Genomic DNA, 21,639 nt, shown 5'->3' on the forward strand with positions numbered 1-21,639 from the left:
AGAGAGAGAGACAGAGAGAGAGAGAGAGACAGAGAGAGCATCACGAACCCCCGCCGCCCTGTCTGTCAACCACCGGATTGATGTGTAATGCCAAAAATGACCAGTCTGACATAGAAAAGCAATATCCGATTGTCAATAACAACGAGAGCCCGCAGGCATATTGCACGGTAGCTATTTATTCCCTTATTTATTTCTATTCGTTTTTATCTCCCTCCATTGATTTTTCAGTAACGGCTGGGCTCGCGGGCTGCGGCTGCTGAGAGGCAGGTGCATCGTCAGACAGACGCTCGTTGGGCGTGATGTGATGAGATGGATTCCGCTCCAGTGCAGCGACGAGACGGACGCAACCGGAGAATCACCGAGTAGCAGCGAGGCGCGTGTGATCGAGCTGCCGACACCGTGGCGCAGGAGCACGGGCGGGGAAGAGGGCTCGGCCCCTCGCGAGCGCTCCGTCTGATCAACAGATATTGAATATTAAACGGCCGTACGTCCCGAAACACGGCTGTTGCTGGTGGAATCGGGCCGTGGAGCGAAGTGGCATCATGTGCACCTGATGACATTGTCATGAATTCATAGAAGCCATTTCGCCATTTCGATTCGTGTCGCCGGTTTACTGTTTATTCTTTCTCTAATAACGAGTTTCGATCAGACGCCGCCAGGATGATGGAGCTGGACGAGGTGGTGTACCAGGACGATTATGGGACAGTGTCTGTCATGTCAGAGCGGGTGTCGGGCCTGGCCAGCAGCATTTACCGGGAGTTCGAGCGCCTCATCAAGAGCTACGATGAGGAGGTGGTGAAGGAGCTGATGCCGCTGGTGGTGAACGTCCTGGAGAACCTCGACTCGGTGTTAACGGAGAACCAGGAGCACGAGGTGGAGCTGGAACTTCTCAAGGAGGACAACGAGCAACTCATCACGCAGTATGAGCGGGAGAAAGCGCTGCGCAAACAGGCGGAGGAGGTAAATTATAATAATATTTTCATCTCATCACACATCCCATCATTCTCTTCATACAATGTCCTATTCAAACAAGAGCGTTTGTATTATTTGATCATAATGTGTCTGTGTAAACATTTACAAGAGCCCTGCGAACACTGACACTGGCTCTTTAACCCCGTAAAGCCTGGCATATGAAATAATAGTCAGAAAAATCCATTTTGTTGAGTTTATAAAACCCAAAAAATCTAAAACCCCAAAACAAAGAGGCTTGCATATGTGTTTTATGTTCTGTATTTTTGTGTTTTATGTAGACTTTTATAGTGAGGATATGGAGCTCACTCTTAAAGGGGGTCATATGATGTGATTTCTATTTTTTCTTTCTCTTTGGAGTGTTACAAGCTCTTGGTGCATAAAGAAGATCTGTAAAGTTGCAAAGATTAAAGTCTCAAATCCAAATTTTGAGATATATATAGATATTCTTTATAAAAGTTAAGAGTCAGTCACACCTACATAAAACGGCTCGTTCTAACACGCCCCCACATATCTACCTCACGATGTGGGAAGATTTGCATAACACCTCCCAAATGTTCATGCAAAGAAAGAAGGCGTAACTTTTATTCTCGCTGTAGTATTGTTGTTGCTGCCGCCATGTCGTGAAGGCGCTGTGTGTTTCGTTGTGAAAGTGAAACTACTTTGTTTGGCCTTCCAAAAGAGGACACGACTAGAAATCAGTGGTTAAGTTGTATTTACAACACAGTTCCAGAACAGTTCAACCCAAATATTCAGATGTGTGCAGCACATTTTATAGAGGACTGTAGACAGTAGGCTATAAGTCATTATAATCAGTAATTATGTCCCCACTGGATGCAACAAATGCCTCGTTTATAATGGGTTTTAATGTTTTTGTCTCGTCGCTCCGGCCAGGACAAGGCATCACAATATGCTAAGGGGCGTAACATTTCCGTCTCATGCTTGAGGTATTCGGCCAATCACAACACACTGGATAGCTGGCCAATCAGTGCACACATCGCTTTTCAGAACGATGAGCTTTGTAAAAATCGAGGCGTTACAGAAAGGCGGGGCATAGAGGAGAAACAATAATGTACAGTATGTGGAAAATAATGTGTTTTTTAAACCTTAAACCGCATAAACACATTTCATTACACCAAATACACAAAATAATGTTATTTTTAGCAACGTCATATGACCCCTTTAAGTAAACACCTCAATTTTATTCAAAGGCCCAGCTTAGAAACAAAACAAAAAAAACAAATGCAATTTGGTGCTGTTGTTATTTATATGAATAAAAAGTAAGATGAAATTCTGATAGCCTGTAATGTAAATCAGTGAAGGTCTTTTTATGACAGTATAACTGTTTACATATAAATTGTAACTCTATATCTTCACTCATTAGAATGACATGATCAGCCGAGTGTGATTTGTTCACTGAAGACGGATTTAAAATGTATAGTGTTAGAGTGTGTTTGTTTTTTCCCTCTGTTTGCAATAATATGACTTTGTAAGATGATATTTAAATGCTTAGTTTTATGGTCAAAGCTCTGTAGTTTTTATAGTGGAGGTATAACCTAATGCAATGCAACACAATGATGATCGAGAGATGTACAAATAAATGTTCCTCAAAAGCCTGTTTTATCATATTTGATACTTACATTTTAATATGATTCCAGTTAGCGTCCATCTTGAAATATTACTAAGAATATTAAAGTTATTCTCACGTTTACTTTTTTATTAATTATTATCATTAAATGTTTTGCAGCAAAAACACTTGTACCACAACCCGAAGGGGGATGATTTTAGAATCATACAAAAAGGCCTTTTACAGGTGCATCTCAATAAATTAGAATGTCGTGGAAAAGTTAATTTATTTCAGTAATTGTACACATTAGTATGAAGTATAGTCCTGTAATATGCACTGTAGTTCTTCCAGTAACCCATCTGCTTTGTCCCGTAATGAAAATTGTATGTGTTGCTCTGACTATACTTGCAGGAAATAAATCTCTAAATCTTCTACAAAAGATGATCTCATACATGTTTGTACATAAATAATATGCAGACAAACACTCTCATCATTTTTGGGCATCAGCACAGGCACTGCTACTATGACTAGACAGCTGCAGGAAACAGATGCCCTTTATGACTCTTCACGTGCATCATCACTACATGCTAACATTGCCAAAACATTTTCCAAAAGTAACTATCTTATCGACTGCACAGCCGGAACATTATAGGGATTCTTGTTGTGTTAATCTTTATAGCAGAGTTTAGACGGTGTAAGTGCCATGCAATCAAAACGTGAGTGTGTTTCCTCTTTAAGCGCAAGTCATTGCTGCAATTGTAAAGATTTAGTGTGTGAATATATGATGGCGAGTGAGTGATGATAGATCTGTCATAACTGAGCAGTGTATTTTAAGAGCAGAGATTATTGTATCAGAAGACAGAAAGAAAGGACAAAAAAGAGAATATACAGGCTGTTTTTCAGTATCACAGATACTACAGAGAAGGAACATGCTTATGAAATATAGTAATTGCAGGGATGCTTCTCACCCATTACTTGATTACTTCTGTTTTGTCTTGGAATTTCAACATGAAAGCCGGCCACATTTATTTATTTATTCTTCTATATCTATTTCTTTATTTTAAAGATATTTTCTTTATTATAATTTTTTTCTAAAAAATGTCTTTATTTTATTTTACGATTTTTATTCCAAAGAAGCTGCATTTTTAAATAATGCATGTTTTTTCCTCTTTTTTTATTTTTAGACAGTATTTATCATGCTCTCATAAAATATGTTGATGCTATAAACTATATAATAAACATTTCACTTAAATCTATTGTGCATTTTCCCAGTTGCAACCACCTCTCCAAAAATAATAGACGCTAGTAGGGAATTTTGTGTGTAGCAGGCTTGTGTCTACTGTGCAGAAAGAAATCGGCTATGGCTTAAAACAATATAATTAATAAAATAAAATGGTTGTGTTAAGGATAGGTCTTTTATTGTTTTATTGCAGCAATGCAAAGACATATGTGCTTGGGGTGCAGAGGACAAAAGTGGGAGGATGATGAGCAGGGAGGATGATTATGGGTAATCAATTTTCTCATAGAAGGAGGCTGGCTGGCGCTGTAACCCGATTCTCATGTTATGAGACAGACAGAGAGCACAGAGTGAGTGAGATAGTGAGGGATGGAGGGAGAGAGAGGGGAAGTAAATAGCATTCTCTAGTTTCGCATCCTGTGGGATTATGGCAGTAGAGTATAATGGCCACAGTAAGAACATCCACCTCTCTTTTTCTCGCTGTCTTCCTCTCATATAGACTCATCCATATATGAACACATATTCTGAATGTCAAACAGCTTGATCCTCAAGGGAGAAATCAGTGATTAATTTAACATCATTACAATAAACTTGCATTTTAGAATTTTATCTGTAACTTAACTTTAGAAAAATTACATCTAACAGTATAAAATCTTAATTGATAGAGATTATTTATGACATGCATGAGGCATTCACATCTTTCTGATGTATGGTGGCATAACAGGTGCACTTGGCTCAACTCCAACTTGTCACATGTAATTTTATTCAATATTAAAATCTTATATCCCTGCTTAATATGCAAGACAAGTGCAAACAGATTTTAAGTTGCTTCCTCCAAAAAGTGTAAACTGTGACTCTGCACGTTGTTTATTATTTTGGGGGGATCCCAACCAGCCTGACACTGCAATATAATCTTATTCAATGTCGCGAGGTTTGGGTGACTATTGGCCAACCATTTGCAGACAGACAGATCTATTTTGAAACACTCATTCTTTTTATGTATTTCATTCAGTGTAGCTAGTGATGTAGAAAATACACACTTCACCTTTACTGGCTGTTCATGATTAAACTGCAGAATGAGAAATATTGTTATGTCAAGGTATAGCAAGAAAGAACTCAAATTATCAGTCTGGAATTACATTATGAAAAGCATTACGTAATATTTAATGCCTCTATAATCCCATATGTAGACATGCTTCTGAAATGGGGTGTATATAGTACTCTAGAAATGACTTTATTTAAGTCAAAACAATCATTAGAATGACACGATTGGCCTAGTATGATTAGTTCAATAGTGTTAGAGTGTGTTTGTTTTTTCCCTTTCTTTGCAGTGCTGGGATTACTGAATTCCAGGAGGCTGGTTGTGGCTGGGCTGCACTGCAGAAAGAGCCTATTGTGTTCCACTTAAAATCCTTGCAGCTCAAAGTCACCACACACAGCACTTGGAGTGTGTGTGTGTGTAATGTACCCGGGTAACTGTGTATAAATGTGACTGTATTGTATCTGAAGAACAATTCCTTCTCAAAAATGCTTTTTGACCTTGTGCTGTTGTGCTTCACACTGTGGTTATGGATAATTTTGCATTGAAAGTCAGTTCAGTTATACATACACACACTCTGTAGCAGGGGGGTACTCAGGTTCAGTGGCCAAGGGGGCCACATTTAAACCACATAAAATGCGAAGGGCCACAAATTACTGTTTGCATCATTAGAATTTAAGACAATATTTGCAGTTTTACTGATTTAGAAATGCAGTTTATTACATATCTAACTCTTTCTTTTCCTTGTCCTATTTAAAATAATATTGAACATGAAAATAAAACATTAAAAAAATGTGGAACAAAAAGTGGATTAACAGTTTTGAGCATTCATGCTCAAACAGAGTATTAAACAAACCCAGAATGTTGAATGATCTCAAAACATTCTTGAGCAAATATAACTCACAAATTTCTTTAGAGAGAAGTATTATTTTTCCTATTCATGCCCAAAACATGACTGAGTGTGCATTATTGAGTGCTAAACATGTACGCATTCGTGCAGAAACCCCACATATGCATCACAGAAGTAATAGAACTCATGACATTTCAGGAAATAGCTAATATGGACAAAAACATCCAGCTATCGCTGTAACTGAATACAAAGAAGATAGAAATGTTTTGAAAGATGAAACATGAAGACAATAAACACACAATGTGACAATATATGATATCTATCTATCTATCTATCTATCTATATATCTGTCTATCTGTCTGTCTGTCTATCTGTCTGTCTGTCTTGTCTGTCTGTCTGTCTGTCTGCCTTATCTCCCTTGTCTATCTTGTCTGTCTGTCTGCCTTATCTCCCTTGTCTATCTTGTCTGTCTGTCTGTCTGTCTGTTCATTCATCCATCTATTCATCCATCCAATTCAGGTTATAAGATAAAGGATCTGATCTTGTGTGGATGTGTGTTTGCATGTTAACAGAAGTTCATTGAATATGAAGATGTCTCTGTCTGTTCATTCATCCATCTATTCATCCATCCAATTCAGGTTATAAGATAAAGGATCTGATCTTGTGTGGCTGTGTGTTTGCATGTTAACAGAAGTTCATTGAATATGAAGATGTCTTGGAGGCAGACAAGAAAGAGTTGCAGTCCATGTTGGAGACTTTGGAGCTGCAAACAAAACAACTCGAGCTGAAGGCCAAGAACTATGCTGACCAGAGTGAGTCTGTGCACTTAACTACATTTGTTCATACACACACATTGACACAGAGATTTGAGTTTCTTGCAATATGCATTTGTGATGTTCCTCTCTTGTAGTCTCTCGTCTGGAAGAACGAGAATCAGACATGAAGAAAGAGTATAACGCCCTTCACCAGCGGCATACAGAGGTCAGCACAGATTTATAACTAAGATTAACACAGGGTTCCCAAGACAATGGAAAACCAAGAGGAAAAGGATGGCAACGAATGTAGGAAAAGTTATGGAAATGTATGAAATAATATGAAAGTTCATGGAAATTTCCAAAGTGGATATAATTTTTTCTAGTTATTTAAAAAATTAGCTGCTAAAAATTGCTTTTTGTGATTGTGATCTTGATAAATTTCTTTTTGGCATGGAAAATGAATGGAAACATAATGGAAATTGTGGAGACACCATTAGCAATAACTCGAAAGTTACAAATACAAAGCTCCACTTCTCGAAAATTCAGCATATACACTGACTTTGATTTTTCTTTTTCTTCAGATGATACAAACATATGTGGAACACATTGAGCGTTCAAAGATGCAACAGACAGGCAGCAACCAGTCTGAATCTACAGGCTGCGGACGGGCGTGAGTAACTTATATAATTAGCATAATGTGGCCATTCCAAGCCTTCATTTACTTGAAGAGTTTGGAATGTGCATTTGGAATTAATTTGTGTTTTGCATGTTTGATTTGTGCTATTAAATAACACGTTTTGTTGGTAACCAGTTGGAAGAATTTCTCTGATTAGTTTTAAACAGAATTAAATACTTCGAATTTCAACCTGCAAACTCATATTCTCTCATTTTGGAACATCATGACTGTGTATTGCAGTTTGGACATATGTATTAGATGCTTTGGATTTTGATGGAACTGAATGGCCCATTATTGAAACAGTTGTCTTGGATACAGCGTTGCTAGGCGCTAGGTGATGATGCTCAGTGACAGTTTGTCATGTCTTGCTTAGTCAGAGCTAGAGTTGTGGCTAGCTTATAGTCATACTCGAGTATACACACATCTCCGCACATTTCACAAATTTCTTTTTTTCATTTAAACAGTCAGTTGATTTCAACTGATTAAGCGTTGCCATAGACATACTTGCAGGTTCGAATTTTGATACAGATTTGTGAGAGAGTGAGAAATTATGTCTTTTGCCTAAGAATAATCCCTTCAGTTATACATTATTTTTTTAATGTTATTAAATTATTCATCTGATACAGAGCTTTTAAATAGCTTTATGAGTTTAACCTTGACATGTCAGAGCTGAATGAGAGAACGCTGCACTCATTTACCCACAGAATGTAAGAAATATTTTTGTTTTTGTATATGTACATATGTATATATACATTATTATAATGAAATACAAAATAACATATTATGAAATAATAGGTTGTCCAGTTACACAGTCCCTAATTGCGACAATTAAGGTTTTGCTTGCAATTTCATCATGATTTCAATTTCGGCATAAATCAGCAGGTGTTCCTCGGGGCACTGAAAAGCATTAAACGTCATTAAATGGATTTTGCGAAAATTAAGGCCTTAAATAGCATTAAAAGTCATTACATTTTATTTGTACAGAAATACATTTTTTAAAGATGGTTCTGTAGAAAAATATTACCAGTTTATTTTGAATATAGTGCCTTCATAATTAATAACTTTTTGATTTGCTGTCGCAAAATTTGTACATTAGTGTGATATACACATGGAACCAGTTTTATAATTGCCTCCGGTCGGTGCGAAATTGCTGGGAATGTTTGGACAGCGGCGGGGACTATATGAAACAACTACCAGTTTGACGATAAATCATGATAAAAATGTATGTGTCAGTTTATGTGATTTATGTGTCAGTACATTTGGAAAATTTCCAGCACATTTTAACAATACCGTGATAATACTGATAATCGTGATAATTTTGGTCACTATAATCGTGAGGCTCACGCAGCCTGTCTGTGTGTGAGAGAATCTCGTGGAGAAATCAAAACACATGAGCACAACAACACACAAAGAAACTCATAGAACAAACATACTGTGGTAAAAATTTAGTTTTTATATATAACATATGATATAGCCAAGTTAAGCAACATGAGACGACCAAGAAAATGCTGTTTTCTGAATATCAGCACGACTGCAGATTTAACATTAATTTTAGTCATTCAATAAACGTGTAATAATCATTCAATAATCTCTGAGCAGCACACAGCAGTGTTTCGTTACTGAATGACTCAGCGTCTATTCATAAAGACAGACAGGCACTTGCTTCATTCTTGAATGAATCAGCCATCTGAATGAATCGCTTGAACTAATGACTCAAATGTTCACTCATTAACACTTGCCACCACCTACGGGTGGTTTACTCTCATATTTAAAAGTATTGCATTTTTTCAACTTCCACCTTAGCCATACCAGATAAACTTTACAACTTAATGGCATCTCAAAAGATTCTCCCTCTTACTTAATTCCCTCTGAAACAGACACATACTGCTTATAAAAAAGGCATAGACAAACCTTTCTTTGACCTTTCTGTCATCCATATCCCCAGGTCATTGTGTGTATTATTACTGTTCTTGTATATTGTCTTTTGTATTGTATATTGTTTTATGCATGATTATGATAGAACCACTATAGTTAATGTAACCTCACCTATACCATGTTTGGTATCTATAAATTCATATTTTGATGATCTGAAGGAGTGTATATTAAATGCTAATACCTATGCAACATATAAGTGTTCTAGGAATCTTTAATAGTTTTGCGTCAACACCCAATCCAGTTACATATGCAAAATAACATGTTCAAAGGCAAAGAGTCGTAAAACTTTCCATATCCTGATGACGGCATAAATGACTGGTTATATTCGAGCATATAACAGAGTTTACAAAGAGTGACTGGATTGTCCATGTGTTTTTTTCCCCATTGCTGTTGTTGTAATGTATTGGGAAGCCAGAATGCGTTTCCATCGACTGAAACATACATTAGCCAAACTCTGTCTGTTTTACATGTTATTTTTAACAAGCCATATTACAGATGCGATAGCCGGATTTAAGTTGAACTGCGGTGTGAGTGTGTGCCGAACCGTGGGTGGAGAACGGTACGGTTCGATTTTTTTCACAGAGAACCATTAACACCCCTAATCTGGACACACGCTTAATGGCCAAGGCTATGCAAGTATCGTACATACATTTAACTAAACGAAACAGAGGTTTAGTATAAGCTGTAGACAGACACCGTTGTAAAACGGCGCTGATGGTTTCACTCAGTGGTCAGTGGGACTAATTTTCCAGAGCGGCATTCTCTGGTTTCTCTAACAGTTTCATTAATCCACTTTAACTCCCCTTTGTATGTATGTGTGAGTGTGTGTGTATATGTTTGTTGGACTAGTTATGTGTTAGTGTTTAGTTAATAAAGCTTTTGTGCTCAAATTACGTGAGTTTTTGATTCTGTCACTGCTTGCAAATCAATGTCACTGAAATGATTCATGATCTTGTTACATGCTCTAATGCATTAGTACTATAAGAAAAATATTTTCTGTGGCCATGAAAATAACATTTCTTAGAGTTGATACGAATCTACACTGAATGTTCACTGAATGAACAGATTGGTTGATTGTAATGTTAATTTTGCTACAGATACTACTGGCAGCTGATATAAATAATTATAATTAAGTTTAATTAATTGAAATTATTTATATACATTTCCCTTTTAAGCTAATTTGCAACAGATATTAAAAATGATTTAAAACACTAAGCTCATAACATTATTAATGCAGTTGTAATTTTGCAATGTAATTGCATTCATGGTACATTTGAGCTTCATTAAACTGTCTGTGTAGATGCATCTAAATGCCAATCCAGCTGCTTCTGTTTCTTCTGCTGTGGAAAGATGAATTTTGTTGATACTGATTTTAATTGATTGGTAACAGCCTGATTGTGTCTTATTATAATAATTAAATTCATTAATGAAATTTAAGAATTTTATATGAAAGATAACACAAACATTTTATAAGATTAAGATTAAATTACCCTTTTTTAGGTAAAACAAAACCTTGGAAATCAATTTAAGTGGGCAAATAGCACAAATATGTTGATTTCAGTAAGTAAGAATGGATAAAGAGGACTGAAAATATTGCTTCAGAATAAATAACATTTACACTACCAATTACATTTATACAAATTCAGCTTTGAATATATATATATATATATATATACTGTATATATATATGGGTTGTGTATGTCATTAAAAAATGTAAAGGCATTAAATTACATTTGATGATACCTGCAGAAACAGTCAGTTCCATCTATTTATACATACTGTATACTGTATGTAATGTAACGTTATGTCCTGTGTCAGTATTGTGTAACTGTGTTTGTGAGTCTGCATGTGTTCACCTTCTTTCTCTTTCTTTCTTTCTGTGCTTGTGCTGCTGTGTGTCTCTGCAGTCCACGACACAACAGGAGGAAAAGGTAAAAATGCCCCACAATCTCTGACAGTTCCCTAAACCCTTGTGTCCCCCTGCCGTCCTTTTGTCTCCCATTTTACTCCTTTACAATAAAAAAATGAACCTGCCGTCCACTCAAATACTCAGTTTAGCAGTCTTGGAGTCAGAGACTGAGAAACCTGTTATATCAATATATGTTAACATATTGCCGTTGAAATGTTTGGGGTCAGCAAGATTTTTGTATGTTTTTAAAGGAAGTCTCTTATGGTCACCAAGGATGCATTTATTTGAACAAAAATACAATAAATACAGTATTTCCTATTATTTGAAATAGATTTTTTGTAACAATATAAAGTATTTACAGTCACTTTTACACAGTCAATTTAATGCATCCTTACTGAATAGAAGTGTTTTACGTCTTACTGACTCCAAACTTTTGAACAGTACTATATATATTTTTTAAAGAAAATGTAAAGATGGTAAATAGCACATTCACAGCATTCTTTCAGTAAAATTAATAATTTTAATATTTTTTTAGATAATATTTACTAAGTATTTAATTCATTTTAAATACTTATTTTTTGAAAATGAATCATATAATAATAATTTGATCATATAATAATAGCAATAATTTGAACTTGACAAGTAATAAATATTCTCCTTTTTTTTCTGTAATCCTAGTATATAGCTGATGCTAGTAATTAAAATTTGTCAGATATCAGCCGATTTATCAGCCTTGCTGATATATTAGTTGGCCAATACTGGAAACCGCCCCAGTCACTTGCGTTCTAAGTAAAGAAACACTTTGTTCTGACATTTCATGTGCATTGATTAAATCCATACTAACACGATTTCACAATGTCAAATTAAGGCATAAGGCATTTGTGTGCATTCTACAGACTGCAGAAGTCACATTTTTCATTACAGGAAAATGATTGTCTGTGGGTTTGTCTGTAGGTATGGGCAGTAGTGATGAATGGTCAGAGTTTCTGGAAATTATAGACTCAACACCAGAGCTAGAAATGTGCTTGGACCCTCGAATCTTCGGAGGAGGAAACAGGTAGACAGATACACATCATTCACAAATATTAAATACTGAATAAAAAGAACAAAATACCCGATCAATACAATACAAACGGACCATCGAAGTTAAAGTTATAAATCATTAAACCCGCTATTTAGAAAGTAGCTTTGTGTAATATAAAGGATTCAAAAACCACAGAAATAATGACGAAAGCTCTTGTTCCTTTGAAGTCCTTCTCAGGGCATAGTGAATGAGGCATTCGGCATCAACACAGACTCTCTGTACCATGAGATCAAAGACGCCAAGTCTGACATAATCGGTGATGTGGACGCAGGAGCCGAACTTCTCGGTAAGCTTTATAGTTCATTTACTGAACATTTTACCTCCGCAGTTGATTGACGGTTTCTCCAAGGTAACCTGCATTTAAGATCAATGATTTTTCATTTTCTGATTATATTTTAAGTACCATTGCTAAGCATATGGTGGCTAAGGGCCTTTCTTCCCTGCATTTTAAACTGCATGCCTTTTGTCAGAAAGCCACACTGCTGGATGTATCCCCAAAGCAAAGTCTCTTGGGATATCATGCTTGCTTCATGGCTGTATCTCCTGCCCATAAGCACATTTTGGCCTGCTGAAGTTATCCTGAATTGTTTCATTTGAGTAATTCCCGTTATTTATGTTGGCAGTTTTCTGATTTGTTTTGTTTCATTATCAAGGTAGAGCTGTTGATTTGTTTATCTCAGTGTGAAGGTGGATCTTTCTTTTGATTGGCCGTCTCACTCACTGACCCCTGACCCCTCTCTGTGCTTCCTTCCTGTGTGTGCTTCTCTCGGCCACGCCCCTAGGGGAATTCTCAGGTGTGTATCTGATCACTGATTGATTGGTATTTTTAGTTCTCATTCTTTTTTGCTGTTCATGACTTTTGCATGGATTTAACATCCACATAAAACACAATTAGTCGTATTACTTTAAAGACCACATTAAACTGTAACTCAGAATCACATGACATTAAAAAATTTACAAAAAACAAACATTAAAACACTTACAAATACACTTCTGTTCAAAAGTCTGGGGTCAGAAAGATTTGTATTTTTTCAAAGAAATGAGTACGTTTGTTCACCAAGGGTTTTTAATTGATCAACAGTTACAGTGAAGACATTTATACTGTTACAAAATGTATATTTTATGCATTAAATGTTGCTCTTTTGAACTTTCTATTCATCAAAGAATCCTGAAAAAAATTGTACCACAATTTCCACAAACATTATAAGCAGCAAAAACTCTTTTCAGCATTAATAATGACAAGAAATGTTTCCTGAGCAGCAAATCATATTAGAATGATTTCTGAAGGATCATGTGACGCTGAAGACTGGAGTAATGGTGATGAATATCCAGCGGTGTCATCACAGGAATAAATTACATTTAAAAATATATTAAAGTAGAAAACAGTACTTTTAAATATTAATATTGTGAAACATCATTGCTGTTTTACTGTATTTCTGATCAAATAAATGCAGCTTTGTTGAGTATTGTTGAGCATTAGCATTATTTTACTGACCCCTGACCTTTGAATGTATATGGGCATGTCTTTAATAAATAGCTATTTTGTAATTGTTAAAGGCAGTCCCTGAAAAGTGTAATATATTTAAAGGTCTTGATATATTAAAAAATACTTTTCTATGTAATAGTAACAGCTGATCATTTTGTTTTATTAATTTTGCTTTATAATGTAATTATCAGGTGTGTGCGTGTGTGTGTGTGTGTGTGTGTGTGTGTGTGTGTGTGTACGTGCACATTTGTATGTGTGTGATGATAAATATCTAACATGTACCTGTACATTTGTTTTTCTCTCTTCTCTTAATCTTTTTTTTTTTATTTAATCTTTTTTTTTTTACTTCCATCATTATCTTCCTCTTTTAATCTTCTCTTCTGTCTTCACACTCATATCTTTACTCCTCCTGTCATTTGGCTGCCTCCTCCTTCCTCACCACTTTCCTTCTGTCTCCTCCTTGGCTCTCTATTTCAGTCCGGGATGATTTCTTTGGTAAGGCTCATAGCCTCCTTTTCCCCCTCGTGTTATTTTCAGTAGGACATTGTGATACTTTTCTTATTTGTAGCTATGCTTTGGTGAGATGTTGTCCTGTGCTTCTGCTCTTCTAATCCTATTAACTTCAGCTGCTCAGTGCTGTGCTTTCGAATGCATGGCTTTGCGGCTCATATGAATCATATTATCAATTCAGATTGGATTATACCCCTTTAGATGTCTTGCAAATAAAACCCTTAAAGGTCATTGTTTACTGTCTCAATAAAGAGAAGATTTGACTGACTTATTTTTAAATAGCTACTACAGTAATAAATGTACTGCAATTGTGATTGTGATGTAATTTCAAACATTCGTGATGTAGTTTTGAATCAGCTGTCCCTTAGTCTGTTTATCTGAGATTATGGTGGTCTTTACACTTGCTAACACTGTATATCCCACAGGCATGGGGAAAGAGGTGGAAAATCTGCTAACAGAGAACAAAAAACTACTGGAGACCAAGTAAGCGGGAAAGAAAGACAGAATGTGTGTGTATTTGTCCATGTATGCGTCTACAGGTTATAATGGAATCCTTTGCTATCTGTAGGAATGCCCTGAATATTGTGAAGAATGACCTGATTGCTAAAGTAGATGAGCTGTCGAGTGAACAGGAAGTTCTCCGGGAAGAGCTGGAAACAGTGAAACAGTCCAAGAGCAAAGTGGACCAGAGAGTGAAAGAACTGGAGGAGGAGCTAAAGAGGTCTGGAACTTTTGCCTGTGTTTGTTTCCACTGTATTTTTCTGTCACAACATTGACGTTTGTTGACAGATTTTAAGATTGGTCCTTAAAAACCATTTTAATTCAGGGCCAAAACCACCATAGACATTGAGGGGGACAAGTTCCCCCAATAATGAGATATGGCCATTTCGTCCCGCCACCTCCTCTCCCTAATATTTGATATTAATTATGCACCTCTGCACTCTATTACATGTCATTTTCTGTGTTGTTAGGATAACAAAAAGGTGAAAAGGTTATATTTTTAGGCTGGTCTGTCTCTGTGCTCTAACAACTCATTTATCATTTATATGATTTATGTATTTCGTCACTGATTAAGACAAGACAAGAAACATTAACAGAGCCTTTGTTGTGAATGCGTGCATATTTCAAAATAAAAAATATTATTTACGGCCTTGTTTTAAACTACCACTAACATGAGTTTAATCCAGGATGACATGAGCAGTGGAATGGGCAGAAAATGCAAAGGTTTTGAGACCCGTTTTTAATTTTTTTATTTTAGCATTTAGAATGCCTTGTCATGTGCGAGGCACTGAAAAATATGTGACACTCAAATATGTCCATTTAGTGGATGTTTACATAGATCAGTGGTTCCCAACCTTTTTCACAGGGGACCCCTATTTTAACAGTAAAAAATTTTAATGACCCCATTTAAAAAAAAAAGTTTTTAAGATGTTAGAGGTGTAACGGTAATACTAACTGTCTGGAATTTTATTGTGGTTTGTCATCAAACTGTAACTGTTTCATATCTATTTGTAACCCTCAAAACTAGCGTGAGCTTGGGGACCCCTTATAAATCTTTAGCGATTCCTAGTGAGGGTCGAGACCCCCCAGGATAGGAACCACTGACATAGACCTGTGGTCTCAAACTCAATTACTGGAGGGCCACAGCTCTGCAGAGTTTAGCTCCAACCAGCTCCAACTCACACCTGCTTTTCTAGTTTCTAGTAATCCTGAAGACCTTGATTAGCTGGATCAGGTGTGTTTGATTTGGGTTGGAGCAAAACTGTGCAGAGCTGTGGCCCTCCAGGAGTTGAGTTTGAGACAGCTGACATAGACAATAGAAAAACAGCACAGTGGAATGCAAAAATGCATTCTGTGTGTCCGAAAGTGGCTCATGGTCTTTTTAAGAGTCTCTGTGAGTCTAAAAGTCTCTGTGACTCCAATCTAATTAAAGTTTGAATGTCTCCCTTTGATTAAAGGTTGAGAGCTGAAGTTTTAGGACTATCTCAGGACTCTAAAGATGAAGGCGGAGAGGATGTAAGTCAAACACTTCAGTCTCATTTCAAGCACTAATTTCTCTGCTCCAAAAAGTAGTGAGCTGCCTCACTGATGTAAACAGGTAGTAACTTAATTATGTTTTCTCCAAAAACACCTTGTTTTAACTCAGTTCAATGGCAGCATGGTATATGCAGTATCCTCCATGGAGAAGGCAATCCCAGAATGCACTGTGATGAAAAAAATCATGCTCACTAGGTTTTGGAACAGAGCTCTAAAGTCTTAAATAACCAAATAATGTTTTTCCTTATACCATATTAAACCATTTATGACCTTTGAAAATGGAAAATTACCCCATGATTTACTCACCCTCAAGCCATCCTAAGTGTATGTGACCATAATATCCATATTTAAAACTTTATAAACCATAATCTCTAGCTTCCGCTAACTGTTGTATGTTCATACACGAGAGTTGCTTTCCAGTGGATGACGTTGGCGTAGCATAAGCTCCGGTGAGAATATGCTAGTCTCGTGAGAACCAATTTTTGATTATAGCAAAGGAAAACCAGTCTCCTCTTGGCTTATATCGAAATCCTCTGACGTTTTTCTTTACAAATCCTAGTTTTGTACTTTTAAAGGGGTGGTTCACTGTTTTTTTCCTAGGATTGATTGTGTTTATGGGGTGCAGTCTAACATGTGTTAATGCTTAGTTTTTTTAAAAAACACATTATTTTTCACATAATTTACCTTTATTCCACACCGCTCTGTCCCTTCTCTGAAAAACGCACTGATCATTTCCTTCTTTTATGAAGCCCCTCCCTTGGAAATAGGCGATGGGCTCTGATTGGTTAGCTAGCCCAGTGTGTTGTGATTGGCTAAACTGCCTCTAGTGCGTGTCTAAACGTCCTGCCCCTCACCTCAGCGGCATGTGCTCCGGTTGTATTGTAAACAACGGCGTCGTTAATATCGCTTATCAGTTTGAGCCTGATTGAGACGCAGAGGATATTAGTGAAGAGGATTGCGCAGAACCTGTGCAAGCACGACTTTTAATGGTAGGCCTAAGTGTTTTTTTTGTTGTTGTTGTCTCATACTTTTAGATACGCTGTTATTTGTAAATGCTACTGCTTATGTTAGCTTTTAATATACGGTTTTTATCCTGATTAAAGCTTTAAAACAGTACGGCAACTGCACATGCGTCCATGTTAAAAACTTCTCATAGCTATAGTATGTGAACATAAGTGTATATTTGGAACAGTTCATTGTTATAGCTGAGCTGAATGAGAGAGAGAGAGAGAGAGATGCAGAGCGTGTGCAGAGCAGGGGGACGCGAGGAACAGTATTGAGAACCGCTGCTTTAGAACATTGATTTTGAAACTTGTGAATCCATTAGAATCGTTAGAAGGCAGAATCGTGATTCATATATGAATAGATTTTTATGTGCACCTAGTTTTCTCTTCCTCTTCTCTAAAGCAGTGCAGCATGGCCCCGCCCCCTTTGCTGCCTTTTCCAGAGGGCGGGGTTTATCAGGGTTTGTGATGTCATGAACCCGGGAAGTAACTTCTTGTAGTCCCAATGAGCCGTTTTTGTAGGCATTAAACTGCCAGAATTTTAAAAGACGATATCTCCGTTTGCATTGAACTTTCAGCTTCGTAACTTTGCAGATATTGTTTATGCTCAAACAGCAACATTACACATGTTAAAAAGTGAAATCGCAATGAACCACCCCTTTAATTCATGACCGGTGTTTTGTTTTGCTCTCTCCACTGCGATTCTGCGTTCTTCACTTCTCAACGGACCTTGCGCTACACCTACGTCCCACTTCATCCGCTGGAACGTAAAACTCTTTTATGTGCATATACGAAACAAGCTAGAAATTATGTTTCATAAAGTTTTAAATATGGATATTTTTCTTACAAAAACACATCGACTCACTTCAGTAGGCCTTTATTAACCCCCCGGAGCCATGTGGAGTACTTTTTAAGATGGATGGATGCACTTTATTGGAATCTCAACAGCCATTCTCTGACATTATAAAGCTTGGAAGAGCCAGGACCTTTTTTAATATAACTCGGATTGTACAGTATTTGTCTGAAAGAAGAAAGTCATATACACCTAGATGAGTAAATCATGGGGTAATTTTCATTTTTGGTGAGCTATCCCTTTAAATTAGATTTTTAAAGTGTAACATTAAATAAAGTTGTAAACACAGTCAGTGGTTAGACATGAGAAACTTTATTACCAATCACTTCTACAGGCCTTGCTTTGTTTTGCTCTAACAGTTTTTAATTAAAATGCTATGCGCAGTGAACCTTTAACCTTCTCACAATGTTTTAGTAACCTTATATTTGATGCTGTGAAATGCTGAAGGCCTGATGCACTAACCTTCGCTTCACTGCTGCCGTGTTTTGTGGTGCTGCTCTGTTCTGTGTGGCTCTGTGGTGCAGTACTCATCTCCACTGCAGGACGATGTGGCCATGACGCAGAGACGAAGGTTCACACGTGTAGAGATGGCCCGTGTGCTGATGGAGCGCAACCAGTACAAGGAAAGACTGATGGAGCTTCAGGAAGCTGTGCGCTGGACCGAGATGATCAGGTGAGGGAGAAGCAGCCATAAACATAAAATCTCACATCCAAATCAACTCTGATTCAGACACTACTTTTATCTGGCATCAATGCATGTAAACAAAATCTCAGACATTTGAACATCTAAATAACTTTATCAATACAATACTCATAAAAACCTGGTCGATAGGGGAGGACAAACGCACGAATGCATTGTAATGTAACATAAAATGTTACAAAACACTCTAATGTACATAAATGATAACATACACAGCACAACTGATAATAATGTTTCCCAAATGCCAAATCAGTATTAGAATGATTTCTGACGGATCATGTGACACTGAAGACTGGAGTAATGACTGCTGAAAATTCAGCTTTGACATCACGGGAATAAGTTATTTTAAATTGTAATAATATTTCACAATATTACTGTTTTAATGTGTTTTTGATCAAATAAATGCAGCCTTTTGATTGGTAGTGTAAATAAAAACAAAACACTATTATTAATAATAATAAACACCTCTGTTTATCAATTTTCACTGGCTACCAATAGCTGCTCGCATAAAATTAAAAGCATTAATGTTTGCCTACAAAACCACCAGTGGCTCTGCACCCCTTTACCTAAATGTATTACTTCAGACTTATGTGCCTCTAGAGCAGGGCTGTCCAAACTCAGTCCTGGAGGGCCGGTGTCCTGAAGAATTTAGCTCCAACCCCAATTAAACACACCTAACCAGCTAATCAAGCTCTTACTAGGCATACTAGAAACTTGAAGGCAGGTATGTTGAGGCAAGTTGGAGCTAAATTCTGCAGGACACCGGCCCTCCAGGACCGAGTTTGGGCAATCCTGAATGAAGTGAACGTCTCTTTATTGTTCATCCCAAAGAGGCACAAAATCACTTTCTCAGACTTTTAAATTAACTGTTCCCTCCTGGTGGAATGACCTGCCCAACTCAGGCCATCTTCAAGAATCGTCTAAAAACACATCTCTTCCATCTTCATTTGACCCTCTAACTCAAGCACTCTCTATTCTAATTCTATTCTTTAATAAAAAGTGCCCCTTTTAGACTTGCACTCTATTCATTTACTAACTGCTTGTTTTCTTAAAAAAAACACACACACTAGCTTCTCTAATCTTTTTGTATCTATTTGTTTTCTTTTTCTTTATTATACAATTAACAAAAGCAACAAAAGGGTCTCTAACACTAGCATGCTCTATTCTTTTTCTATTCTATCTGTTTTCTTTTTATTTATTATATAATTTAAAAAACACCAACATGTACTGCGTTAAGCTAACTGAGACCTTTTTTACAATCATTTACTTTGAGTACATGTATTTTCTTGTTGAGTACTGTATTAATTGTAGCTGTAAGTTACATGTCAATTTATACTTTCTATAAAAAATAAAAAATACTGTAAAAAATTTTTTTACAGTAAAATTATATGTAATGCTATTTCATATATATATAATGCTACATCATAATTATAATGCTATTTACAATTCTCAACACTATATATACGGTAATGTACAGTTAACCAATAAACAGGTTTTCACTCAAGCATTTTTACAGTCTTATCTAAAAACTTATTTTACAGTGCAGGCTTCATTTTCACTTTGTCTATTTCACTTCCACAGGGCATCTCGAGAGAGTCCTCCTCTACCAGAGAAAAAGAAGTCCATAATCTGGCAGTTGTGAGTATTCCAGCAGGTTTAGACATTTTGTTTTTGTTTTTATCTCTTAAATCAGTATGTAAGAAAGGGGAATGATTTGACACAGCTGAAATATCTTAATGATGTTCAAGTAGTTTTATTACTAATTTTATCATTTACATTTGACCTGTTTTCCCATTACTTTACCTGCTCACTTTGCTCTGTGTCTTTCTCCAGCTTTGCACGCCTTTTTAGTTCATCTGCGAGCCCTCCTCCAGTGAAACGGCTGTACACCAGTGTCAACATTCACTACAAGTCTCCCTCTCCTGCTGGCTACAACCAGAGACGCTCCCAAACCATGTGCCAGATCTCCACCTCCAGCTGCATACTGGAGTTCATGCCGGAAGAGTGAGAGGAAACATGCATACCTGACTGTGTCTTTGTTCCATCTGTCCTCACATCCTCATCCACACATTGTAGCTGTCTGTTTGTCCTCCCTCTTCCTCTGTCCCCCATGTCTGTTCTCTCTCTTTCTGTTGCTCAGGCAAGCTGACTCCTGCTAAATGCTGTGTGCTAATGCTGCATTTGACTGTTAGCTGTTGCACACTCACTCACACGTTTACTTGGGTTATCCAAGCAAGGAAATAGCATAGGCTTCTATTGCTTTAAATAAAACTAATAATAAAAACTACAGACTTAATTCTAACATTATCTCTAAAAGAAAACCTGCTTTTTTAGCATTTATTGAATACTTAATTTAGGTTGTGGGGTTTAGTTCTCAGGGAACATGCATAATGATTACTGTATTATTTTTTAGATAAAGCCATAAAAATGTTATTTTAGTATTATTCATAAATGGTTATAATATTTATTTATATTTTTAATTAGCTTTTATTTTTATATTTTCAGGTTTCATTTTAGTTTTGCTTTATATTTCTTTTTAGGTTAAATCATTTTTATTTTACCTTTAGTTTTTGTATTTTTAGTACTTCCACTTATTTTATTTCAGTTAGTTGCAGAGGCAACATTTCTAATTTTCATTTAAGTTTTTTGAGTTAGTTTTTTAAAGTTTTGTGTTTTTAAGTTAGTTATTTTATTTTATTTCAGCTTTTTCAATTAACGAAAATGATTAGTTTTAGTAAAGTTTAGTTTATTTATAAAAATTAGTTTACTTTTAGTAAAGAATAGTAACACTGCTGCCAAGTGAATAAATGTATATGTTTTATGCATTCATTGTTTTATCCGTCAGAACATTTTTACACATTAACATTTTAAAACATCAGATCACATCAACATATACATATCAAATATAATTTTTTTAAGTCTGCTTCCCTCGCACTCCATTAGCATTAAATAGCACCTGCCAAATGCATAAATGTAAATGAAATATAACACATGACGCAGTGTGTCTGGCATTTAATTTTGGCCTGGG

The 21,639-nt window shown here is 36.4% G+C and overlaps 1 protein-coding gene across 1 annotated transcript in view; it reads left to right on the plus strand.

Moving 5' to 3' along the window:
- The first annotated feature begins 39 nt into the window (after positions 1 to 39).
- The window catches only part of LOC107552451 (C-Jun-amino-terminal kinase-interacting protein 3-like), a 33,202-nt gene continuing 11,602 nt past the window's right edge, over positions 40 to 21,639 (plus strand). The window contains exons 1-16 of the mRNA XM_016234333.1: positions 40 to 960; positions 6,354 to 6,474; positions 6,573 to 6,643; positions 6,999 to 7,087; positions 7,334 to 7,344; positions 10,936 to 10,959; positions 11,892 to 11,994; positions 12,189 to 12,307; positions 12,804 to 12,815; positions 13,985 to 14,002; positions 14,443 to 14,500; positions 14,586 to 14,738; positions 15,976 to 16,033; positions 18,436 to 18,584; positions 20,193 to 20,249; positions 20,445 to 20,615. Coding sequence (XP_016089819.1) covers positions 661 to 960; positions 6,354 to 6,474; positions 6,573 to 6,643; positions 6,999 to 7,087; positions 7,334 to 7,344; positions 10,936 to 10,959; positions 11,892 to 11,994; positions 12,189 to 12,307; positions 12,804 to 12,815; positions 13,985 to 14,002; positions 14,443 to 14,500; positions 14,586 to 14,738; positions 15,976 to 16,033; positions 18,436 to 18,584; positions 20,193 to 20,249; positions 20,445 to 20,615 — 1,514 coding nt within the window. The 5' untranslated portion in view covers positions 40 to 660. The remainder of the gene's footprint in view (positions 961 to 6,353; positions 6,475 to 6,572; positions 6,644 to 6,998; positions 7,088 to 7,333; positions 7,345 to 10,935; positions 10,960 to 11,891; positions 11,995 to 12,188; positions 12,308 to 12,803; positions 12,816 to 13,984; positions 14,003 to 14,442; positions 14,501 to 14,585; positions 14,739 to 15,975; positions 16,034 to 18,435; positions 18,585 to 20,192; positions 20,250 to 20,444; positions 20,616 to 21,639) is intronic.

This window comes from Sinocyclocheilus grahami, unplaced genomic scaffold (assembly GCF_001515645.1).
Source record: "Sinocyclocheilus grahami isolate Dianchi unplaced genomic scaffold, SAMN03320097.WGS_v1.1 scaffold451.1, whole genome shotgun sequence".
Lineage (NCBI taxonomy): Eukaryota > Metazoa > Chordata > Actinopteri > Cypriniformes > Cyprinidae > Sinocyclocheilus > Sinocyclocheilus grahami.